This window comes from Juglans microcarpa x Juglans regia, chromosome 8S, assembly GCF_004785595.1.
Source record: "Juglans microcarpa x Juglans regia isolate MS1-56 chromosome 8S, Jm3101_v1.0, whole genome shotgun sequence".
In the NCBI taxonomy this organism is placed as follows: domain Eukaryota; kingdom Viridiplantae; phylum Streptophyta; class Magnoliopsida; order Fagales; family Juglandaceae; genus Juglans; species Juglans microcarpa x Juglans regia.
Window position 1 is genome coordinate 10,567,668 of NC_054609.1, and position 11,429 is coordinate 10,579,096.

Below are 11,429 nucleotides of genomic sequence, written 5' to 3' on the forward strand. Positions count from 1 at the left end.
GTCAGTAAAAGCATGAATGCATAATCAAAGTCGTAAGTAATCATAACACAACTTGACATACTTGCAACAGTGAATATCACATGACATGACATACTTGTAATGTATAGCAATGTATAGCAATACGTGACAGAATATCTTGTATAACAGATGAATAATTCATGACAGAATAAATTATGTGTAACAGATAAATATATAATGACTTGGCATGACACATATGGTAACATACATACATACACTATAATTCCCTTACTTATCAGTTATATATATTAAACTGATAGTAAGTTAAAAGTTAATTTATCTCGTTTTTCGTATTTTTAGACAAAACTCAAGCGCGATCACGAGGAACTGAAAGTAGTGGTTTCTAAAAGTTAAAACTTAATCACTAACAATTAGAAGTATGAACAAATATCAACTTAGAGTAAAATTACCATTTTACCTTCTACATGTGAAAAAATGACCATTTTATCCATAACTTAAGGATTTTGTATCCTAACTCTAAAAATTACCAAAATTCACATACCTTATGTAAATTTTGTCATAAAATCAAATATCAATTTAGAAAAATTTTAAAAAAAAGCACAACCATGAAAACTCTATAGTGGCCGAAACTTACATAGGCTATTTCCCTTGATTTTTTGTTGCAATTCTTTCAAATTTTAAAACTCATGATTAAATAAAAAGTTTTCTTCTAATATACTCATAACATATTTCTAAGAATAATCATGTTTTGAATTATGAACACAAGTCATCAAAATCACTAAAACCGTACTTGAACTTTTCGGTTTTTCTTCTAAGTTCAAAAACAGATTTTTGTTTATAACTTGTTTTGATCAACTTCTTGATCCATGACTTAAAAAGATGTGATCTTCAAACCAAAACATCACATGGTTTAAAAAGCTGTACTAAAACAGATCTAAGCTTTAAACTCAAGATCACATGGTTAAAAATCAACAAAAAGATGAATTTAGCCAAGAACATCATCACTTGGTCTATCCGAATATCTCTTTGCATACAAATTCATATCTTTGAATATAACATCAAATATCTTCAAACTAATATTCTAACATGTATCTAAGGGACTTATGATCCTCCAATAAAATTATCAAAGTCATTGGACTATGTTTAAATCACAAAAGATCCAAACTTTCTTGAAACAAAAATCGTTTTTCATCTTCCAGTTTCCAAGTTCCTAGATCTAAGAAAATCTTTCATCAAAACCTTTAATCATGCAAAAAATCCTTAACTAATAATTATATGCACATGTTAACAGTACTCCATAAAAATTTCGGATCAAGATCTATCCATTAGCTTGGTCAAAGGAGTTCTGGAAAGCTGCCTGAGAGTGTCTTTTGTGTTTTATCAAAGAAAAGTGTAAATGAGAGATGCTTTTCTTGGGAAGTGGGCTAGAGGGCTTTTTACACAAGTTATCCAAAGTGATAAGGCTAAAATGAAACTTGAGTGTTGGCCTTTTTTTTTCAGTACAATATACAAAAATCAGCCCAAGATATTTTCTCTAGGTGAAGTGCAGAATTGAAAGAGTGAGGTAGCCTTTTAGACTTTCACTTCAGAAATCCTCTAGGCCCTCTTGAACAAATCTGGTTAGCCATGTGGGAAGTGAAACTTCGTATTCAAAAAGCAATGCTAAGGTGACCAAATTCGTGGGCCTTAATAGGCTTAAACCGAACGGGCCCAAATTTTGGGTTTTAAGAGGGTTTGAGTTGCTATCAAGCCCAAATCCAAGGTTAACAATCAATTTTTCAAGGTTAACAAGGTTGGATAATGATGTTCTAACACAAATTTGAAGGATTAATAGCATGTGGAAGTAATTTAATCAAGCGATTAATCACAATGCTAAAAATTGATTCATTTAGGTTTTGGAGGTCAACTTTATGGTTTGGATAAAACTGTTTAGGATTTCGGTTTCCACCATGCTTTTGGATTCTCAGTTGGATTCCAACTATATAGGATTTTACTAGGGTGGAAATTGTCTTTGGTTTGACACAATTTGATTGGTCGAATGGAATAGGATTTTTGCTTTGGTGGCATGATTTCACACATTGATTCCTTCAAATCCATCAAACATTCCTTATGGTGCCAAGTGTCTAAATAAAACTTTTCTAATCTAATTTGTACATTCCACACTGTGATTTGGAAGACACTACACTGGCTTGTTTGTTTGCACAAAATTTTTTAACTCATCTCATCTAATCATTACAACTTTTCTAAATTTTCACACAAAATAAAATAAACAATTCAACTTTTTCAAATCCCAAAATAAAAATAATATTAAAAAAATATTTTAACAATATTTTATTCAACTTTCAACTTTCATTTCAAATCATCTCAATTCATTTGCGAAAACAAACGAGGCTGTGCGCTTACTGAGGTTACTATTCATTCTAGAAAAGTGAATAATAAACTTAGCACTGAAAAATCTTAAATATTCATATTAACCTACAGTGAAAATATTTTTTTGAAATTCAACCTTGAAGTACCCCTAAAAGTAATTTCATAATTTTGAACAAGCGTTTCGTCTGAAAATATGAAAATAGATTTTGCACCATAAAACGTTAAATAATCAATTGAGTCTAATGGCGCAGACCATAACGCATTTCGATGCTTATAACTACCTCTAATAATTAGCATTGTACTTTTGGTATTATAGTGAGTTATAACATTGACTATGCTGACAGACTAAAACCTATGAGATTGGTCGATTTATGAAAACTTATGAGATTTTCACAAGGTTCCTAAAACCAATAGAAATCCCACATTTGAATTTCTAACAGATTGTTACACACTGAGTGGCTCGGGACACCTTTGGCCAAGTCGGGATGGTTCTGCAACTCTAAGGTCAGGACAGGATGCATTGGGCGAGACGGGATGCTGAGACTAGGTCGAGTCAAATCCCAGGCTATGTGGGAGTCTATCTGTTGTGAGCTCTTTGTGAGTTGCCATGCATCGTGATTGGCCGAGGAGAACACAGTGAGATCAGTGGAAAAGGCCTTGTCGGTGTTATTTGTCACCGACATTTGTTGGTAGCAGTGAGCGCAGGCGAGATCAGCCTTGGCTTCAGTCGCAAGTGCCCGTGGCAGCAAGTGCCAACCATGGTGCTAGGATGGTGTTGTTGCGGTGGTCGAGGACCACCTCTACCCCTGCAGAAAACGCCGATTGTCGAAATGGTGATCGTCGGCTGAAGTAGGGGGCTCACGACAGTTTGCCATGAGCTTTCCACAAATCACTATGCACTAGATGCGGAGTCGTTGATCGCCGAGGTTCCACCGTATTGGTCGATGACCTCACCTAAGACGCCAGCGGTCCAAGTGGTGACCACCAGCATGAGCTAGGGGCTCATGACCGTCTGCTATGAGTTAGGGACTCACAACCGTCTGCTGTGAGCTAAGGACTCATGACCGTCTGCTATGAGCTAGGGACTCACGACCATCTGCCGTGAGCTTACCATGAGCATGCTGCTTTGCCACGGGCGGCTATTTTCCCACCTCAGTGGTCGAGGATCTCTTCAGCGGATATAGACGATGCCAATGGGCCACAGGGTGGTCGTCGGCGCCCCTCCCTAGTGATGCCACAACTAGGCCAAGCTTTGGTCTTGTGTGCAAGGATAGGCGCACACGGGGGAGCGTTGCTCACAACCCGCGTGGATGGGGGCCATCATGGCTGCCGTCATAAATGGCCGGCAGTCCAACTGAGATTGCCGATGGGTCAACTTAAGTGCACACTACACACTGCACACTTGGTCTATGCCCATGTGCACGTTCAGAGTGTATCCCACCGTCTCTCTTTTTGTATAGTGCACTAAGCATCTGCAGTTCAATCTGCTAGGGAGTTTGGGTTCTCGGCCCTATACACTGCGTCCATGAAAAGCACTTAAGGGCGGTGCACTTAATCTCCTGGGCGAGAAAATGTTCATTTGCCCATTTTCTACAATAGTGTTTTAAAGAAAAATAAAAGCAGAAAGGTTGAGACACTTATCTGGGAAACTTTAATCTGCTCCATCTGAGATTATTTAGCGTGTCTGGTAATCGTTCTTTTTCCGCTTATGGTTTAAAAATAACTCGAATCCCACAGACGGCACCATTGTTAACTCTTAAAAATAGCGCAACAGGCTGGAAGGGGAGAAAGTTCCATTCCTGACTTGTTGAGGTTGTATATGGCTATATTGGTGTAGAGTGGAACTCCCGACGGTGGTCCGGTACAACTGCACGACATCGGTGCTTATATACATGAGGGTGAGCAGTAAATAAATGCTGAAGAAATAAAGAGGCGGTGATACACAGATTTACATGGTTCAGCGTAAAGCCTACGTCCGCAGGGTTTGGAGATGGGAGTATTTATTATAATATGCCTGTTTATAGTCTCTCATGGTCTCTTGTTCTCACTGTACAATGGAGATATGAGCTCTATCTTTTGGTGGAGATCCCATCGTTGGAGTACCTGCCTTAAGGTTCAAGAAGATGAAGAAATCCAGAAGCCCCCTTTGAAGTCGTTTGGCTCCTTTATTTTATCCGCTGTCCCTCTTTTCGCGTGCTCCTAGGAAGTAGTGAGAATTGGCAGTCTTTTCTCTGTGTGTCTGACATCTTTTCCTCATTTCTACTTTCTCCTCTTCCCTTTCCATATTTTCTTTACTTTTTCCTGATACCTTATTTTCTCTTGTCCTCTCTCATTCTCTCTTCATTTATCTTTTAGTGAGGATCCTTCGATGGGCTTGGCCTGTTTATCTAGGCTTGATATGTTATCCCTTCCGATACTAATGCCTAGTTTCAATCTTGTCGTTAAAATTAAGGGAAGTATATAATTGTTAGTTTTTGAAATTATGTATCAATTTTGTAAAAGTTAAAAATAGAGGTCTCCGATTACAAAAATGCCCGAACTAGATAATTGATTTATAACTTTTGATAAAAATCTTTTTAAAAAAAATTGGTCCTGTAAAGGAAAGAAACAAAGATACTGACAATGGGGATGGCATATCTGTAAATCTACATTCATGTTTCGTGAAAGGCGTGAGGGAACAAACGGATAAGCTCCGTGTGAGTCTCAGAGAGTTGAGAAGCCTAGGCAACTACCCAGACAGATAACGCGGGGTCGTATGTTCTGTCGGTATGGTCATGCTATCCACCCCTGCGTACGTTAGCGCGAAGCCCTTAACCTGCCCTCTTTCTTCCGTAGCCAGAGCCCAGAGGAAATTGCCTCGAATGAACTGCGCATTGTCACCCTCAAAATGGCGGGAGAGCAGGCGATTGATCTCCATCTCCTTCGTCCTCTCCCACTTGTTCTCTATCCCCAACTGTAAGCCTCACACTATTCTTTTTTTAGTTGGCCAGAAAAGCAAGTCATGTAATAGATAAAATAGCATAAGGTGGCGTTTGGACGTTTCTTCAAATTTAAATTTCTTTAGACTGCTTTTTCTTTGTAGACAAATGGACCGTCCAAAGACGGCATCTAATCTTTTGGTAGTCGTTGCAGCTGAGGGTATATAATATGAAGAGCTTTAGAATAACAAAGGGTAATATGAAGATAAAAAACGGCACACTCTTCTTACTTACAAATTAAATCTTATATAAAAAAGAGATCGGAGCAGGAAAAAAAAAAAAAAAAAAAACAAGTAGGAACTAGGCTTAATTGAGTGGTGTTTCCTGCATTTTCTTGATAAGCATGCGGTTTTTTGCATTGCATTATTGTTGTTGTTGGTTTTTATTCTGTTTTGTTTTCTGATAGATGCTATCGCGGGCAGCATTTTTGATAAATACGTGAAAAGGTAGTGACTATGGCATGGCTTCTCTTCCTCCTAATATTTGCTTGGTGAATCAATACTTGTGTGTGTAAAGCAGTTCAGTTCTAGGGATTACTTCAACGTCGATGTCATCATTTCAGAACTTCAAAAGCTTGTGTCCTTGAAAGTTCTACTACAATGATTCTTCATACAGAATGATCGAAGTCAATTTTGGTTTCGATCATTTTTTAAGTTCAGGGTTACTGTCTGATTTCTGTATATGCTTTGAAATAATGTATCCTTGTCGTTAATTCTTCTTCTGATACAATAACCAGGAAAAAACTAGACCCACTTGAGGTTTATGTGCCAGCTGTCATATTGACGCAATCACAGATCAAGGACTTAGGTATTTTTTTAAAACTTTTTTTTGGCATCACACTTTTGTTTGTATAGAGACTCATTGTTATCTGGTTTATGAATTTTATTCAGGGCCTTACTCTTGCATCTCTGGTGATGCTTTGACCATATTATAATATGAATAGAATATCATCTAACTACTAATTCTTAGTGTCTATTCTTTCTTTAGAATCTCATCCAAATTTTCTTCATTTTTTGTTTTCATGCATGCAAGTTTGATTTTCCATTTGAGGATTAATGTCTCTGTCTCTCAACTCTTGTGTGAGTGCTCATGTGTGTTGGTGCATGTCTTTACTTTTCTGCTTTGTTAGATATTATACTTGCTCCATTTTTACTTCTCCTTTTGCACATCAACTTTAAGTGTTCTCCCTCTAGTGTTTGGCTTGTTGAAGCATTGCACAAAGTGGGGAAAAATACAATTTGTACCCCAACCCATCTTGCCTTTTTCTAATATACCACCCAAACTACCACGTTTGAGATACTGTGCCTTAAAATACCACTTATTCTCAAATAGCATCATCTATCAAATTATGACATTAAATCTGGTAGAAAATGCAGCATGTCTGACATGTGCCACATTCAGAGGTAAAATGATGGAAATGAACTTAGAGCCTGAAAAAATTTAAAAAGAAAGGGGGAGTGTGGATCTGCCCCTCCTGGATTCATCCTCTCCTGGCATTGGGAGGGACTAATCCAACCCCTCACGGGTATATCACAGAGAGGAGAGGGAGATCCACCCCAGGCTGATATGTTTACCTTCTTTCTAATTTATCTTAGGCCCTTTTTTCCTAAAAATAATACGATGTCATATTTGGAATTTCACATCCCACTACAACGCCATGAGTCATTTTCTGTCCAATTTAACAGCAAAATTGGATGGGGCTGTTATCTGACGAGAAGTGGTAGCTTGAGGGTGCATTATCTCGAAAGTGAGATTTTGGGTACCATATTGAGAAAGGAGTTGACAGTTTTGGAGTAGAAGTATCTTTTTGCCCAAACGGTATAAAGATGGTGTGATAATACTCATATATTTTCTCCTAGTACAGAGAAATCTCTAGAAGCTGAGCAACCCCAATATGCTACTTGCCGATCCCTACTACGCTCTGGCCCTGCAGGATCCCTTCGTGTAAATATTCGAGCTGTAAGTTGAGACTTCCTAGAACCTCTGTGCTAGACTATGTTGAGTAATGTTTTTCTGACTTCATTAGAATGCTTGGAGCCTTTGCATTTCTTTATGGTAGTTTCTGACTAGATGACTGTCTTACTCTCACTAGAATGCGAGAAGGCTGCCTTAGAATTCTTCAACATATGCACCTCAAATATTACTCTTTGTAGTAAGTTTATGCACCTCATGTATTCGGGTACTTCAAAATCATTCTCAGTTCTAACAGCCATGAGTCTTCGAACCAAAGTCCTGTGTGGGTGCTTAATTGCAATAGTCTTTAAGATTTTTCCATAGATAATCTGATCAGCCATTCTGATCTAGTGCTCAAGAAGTTCAGTTAACGAGCATTGTATTATGCTCGGGGACTATGTACTGCATGTTTTTAGTTTTCCTGCAATTCGTGTACATCAAACAGTGATACCTTTTGTTGGTCCTTATTGTTATCTGACTGTTCTTATAATCATTGGTTATGAGATGATATATCCTTTATCAATGCCATGCTCTTCTATGTTTGCTTTAAGACAGTTCTTTTATACATCCTACGCACGTAGTAAATTTTGTTGGGACTGTAGGTGGCACAATATGCTTTGGATAACGGCAATGGTAACAGTGCTTCCAACAGTGTTGATCAATGCCTCGGGTATATCACTTTCTTGATGAACATCGTTATGATTTTTAAGCAATTTATTTATGCAAAGGAGAGTAGGCATAGATTGTAGTTTATCCATAATCATGCCCTGCAATCTGATATACATAACAGTGGAAAATAGGGCCTGTCTACCTAGAAAATCAAAACACTTAACAATGTGGTGTTTTGGAGGTGAGACCCATTTTTCAGAAGTTGTAATCACTAGATTAATATTTTTGAATCAAACTCCCCCTGTCACTTTGAAGTTTAAATTCATTATCAAGCCTCTCAGCTGTGCTCAGTTAGGAGGGTACCCTAAAATAACCTATATAGGTCATGGAGTGTAAGCCTGGCAAGTCGTCCCTTGAATGGATACAGATCAGGTGTGCATGTTAATCTACCTAAAAGGAAAACACAGGCATACCTTTAGTATGTTGATGCACTTGATGATGAATATTCTTAATTGGAAGATCCTTTTTTTCTCCTTTTCTGGGTCCATTGGATACCCCATTGGACCTATGGCTCACCAGGGGAGACAGCCCTCTCCTTCTCTTGGTGACTGAGTTGCAAGGAGAATCTCTTTTTGAAAATATATCAGCTAACAATCATGACCAAGTCTGATTTTATGATAGCCACAAGATTGAACAAAACTCAAGTCTAGAGAAATCTCCACTTCTGCAGAGCGTTGGAGGAACTTGATTCCTTACTTCTGCGTGCATCAAGAAATGATCGAGAAGCCTCTGTTGAATCAATGAAGGGAAAGATTAATATGGCTCTTAATGCCCTGGACAGGTAAAATGCTTTGAGTAGATCATATATCGTCACTCAATACTGGCTTCTAGTATCTGTGCCACAATCTTCGTTTCAGTAGAATACTTCACAACTTGACATGTAAATAGCCAAGGAAGCTAAGGAGATTTCCATCTTTCAGCCTCCTCCAAACTGTACCTTCTGATGTGCTTCAGAAGGGGAAGGCTGTAGCTGATTCTTATATGATTACAGAAGATGAACGTGGAATTTTGGACCAAGAAATGCAGCAGTTGGAGTCAATTTTATGATATTTTTTCTCGAGGATTCAAATTTAGGAGATTATGCACCATGAATCTCTCCCAATACATGCAGTAATCTCTTAACTGTTCTATGTATGATCACTTAAATTGACGTCTATGTATTGGGTGCAACAGCCTTCCACATGATCTCTGGATCTTGGATAAGTAGAATTGTATGCTTGTAACACTGTCCCTCTAGGGTTAGAAATGAAGTAAATTTTGGAAGACATGGGGACCAGAATGTTACTAATCTTAAAATGTCTTCTTCTTAATAAAGCACTAGGTGTAAAAGATTCCATTACATAAAAATAAAACATACATTATTAAAATGAGTTTTTGGAAGCACTTATTAAAAATTATTTAAACCTAACACTAATAAATTTATAGATTTAAATACATATAAATAGTCTAGGTCTCTGCCTCTTCTGCTTGAGTCAAGTGCCATATTGCATTTTCAAACCCCACTTTAATAATTACTTGGGGTAGTCATACATTAAACTCGTGACCCCATTTCAAATCCTGAACTCATGTTATTTTCTTTTTGTAATCACCTCAAGGCCTTGATACATGTAAATCATTAAACATTAACTCATAACATAACATAACGGTGACCATTTTTCATTCAATATTAAGCTCGTAATATTAACCTATCATATATACATATGTAAAAACTCTAATTTAATTTGTTCGTAATCCATAACAAGTATCCAGCCTAAAGAGTCCGTAATATATTAATGGATGACCCATATCATCGTATTAATCAACCCATTAACTTATCAACCTCAAATATATCTTCATGTGCCACATAGTAAGCCACAGCCATGTTAGCATGCATTTAACTAATCATATTGTCATCACTTGCACCACACACCTGGATAATGTTCAACACGGTTGTCACGCCCCGTACGGGGGGGTGAACCCTTTAACCTGAAATCCACAATAATAAAAACTTTAATACAAAAAAATCCTCCAAAATCAAATGTCTAAAAAATTCTTCCAATCAAAATAAGCTATAAACACTAGCAAAATTTCTCTTAACTTAGACAAATCCACATATGCCACCTAACACTTATCTCACCTTTCTCTTGTAATCTTGTCATGTGTCATCTATTTCAACTACCCATAATCAAAATCATATGTAAAAAAAAAAAAAAAATGGAGGACAACAGGGTGAGTCCACCGATTTAGTAAGTAGCGAACCTTTTCTAGTGTATAAACTAGTTACAAAATGCATAGCAAAACATAATATCAAAATAACATAGTGACATTTCAGAAACAGTTATTTACAATAATACGATATACAAAAGTCATTTGGCATAAGCATAATTGAACATCATTATAACAAAACAGATTTCATGTTTAGCTCTCGTGGTAGAATTGTACAAAATCTGACAGCCAACCAAGTAGAAACAAAATGGGAAATCTTTCCCTTTTAAACTCGACGCAGTGTGCACATGGGAAAGATCATGCAGAAAATCAATTTGTTTTCAAAGTGGGTGCACCAGAAACATAAGTGTCGGTACCAACATAATAATAGAGGCCATAGTCTTACACCTGTGCTAAGGTCGGGACAGAAGTAGAAACAAATTGTCATGCTAGAGGGTTTTTAGATGCAATAGAATAGAGTACTAACAAATAAATATAGCATGATTGTATACAAATTTTCAGATTTCATAATCGGTCTTTATCTTATACAGTGAGAACAGAGTATTAAAAAATGCTCATGTCTACATCGTTATGACGGAAAAATGTTTCTGTTAAGGATGTGTCCCACGGTTTACCAAGGCTCTCTACCTACAACAAATAAAGATGGCAACCCAAGGTGCCTGATGCACCTTCGATGCCTAAGTTAGTGATATGTAGAAAGAGTTATCACCCAAAACTTTGAGAATGTGTCACTTCTTACCTTCTTATCATGTATATATTTGCATGGTAGATTAGCGTTAAGTACTGACGATAGGTTTGACCCTCTAGTTGTTCTTATCAGCTTGTATCTTTGATATGATAGTCATCCTAGATATTGGTTTTATCCCAATTGTTTGGTTTTATTGTCCTACCCATCATACTTGGTGGTTACAGAATGGAGTCGTATTGGTCTATAAGACCTAAGACGACTACTTCATTTTGCCCTTGGTCTCGTATCAATTGGGCATCTATACTAACCACCAGTTGGGCCTCTAGACTAGGCCCGTTTCCTGCTAAGGACTATATAAGAACTCTCCAATTGTCCCACTAATCCCCTTCGTGTGGGCGCTAGGGAAATTAAATTATTGACGTTACTACCTCACTTGTCGGTTGACCTTCCCGTATCTTGGGCTATAATGTTGCTGCTAGTTTGCTGCACCCCCCCCCCCCCCCCCCCCATCTAGATGTGTAACTGTCCATGTTTTGTCTGTTTCGTCGTGCATGCGTGGTGGTTATTAAATGGGTAATGGACTAACG

General features: G+C 37.6%; 1 protein-coding gene across 2 annotated transcripts; it reads left to right on the forward strand.

Annotated features, from left to right (window-relative positions):
* Window positions 1-4,974: 4,974 nt before the first annotated feature.
* LOC121244917 lies at window positions 4,975-9,214 on the forward strand. 2 transcript variants are annotated; one of them, XM_041143164.1, is made up of 7 exons: window positions 4,975-5,304; window positions 5,734-5,773; window positions 6,064-6,134; window positions 7,192-7,286; window positions 7,883-7,950; window positions 8,620-8,730; window positions 8,870-9,214. In XM_041143164.1, the coding sequence occupies exons 1-7, from the start codon at window positions 5,118-5,120 to the stop codon at window positions 8,994-8,996; spliced, it is 699 nt and encodes a 232-aa protein (XP_040999098.1). In that variant the 5' UTR covers window positions 4,975-5,117; the 3' UTR covers window positions 8,997-9,214. The 2 variants fall into 2 exon arrangements, with proteins under 2 accessions (XP_040999098.1, XP_040999099.1); XM_041143165.1 differs by lacking the exon at window positions 5,734-5,773 and having other exon boundaries at window positions 5,070-5,304.
* Window positions 9,215-11,429: the final 2,215 nt, after the last annotated feature.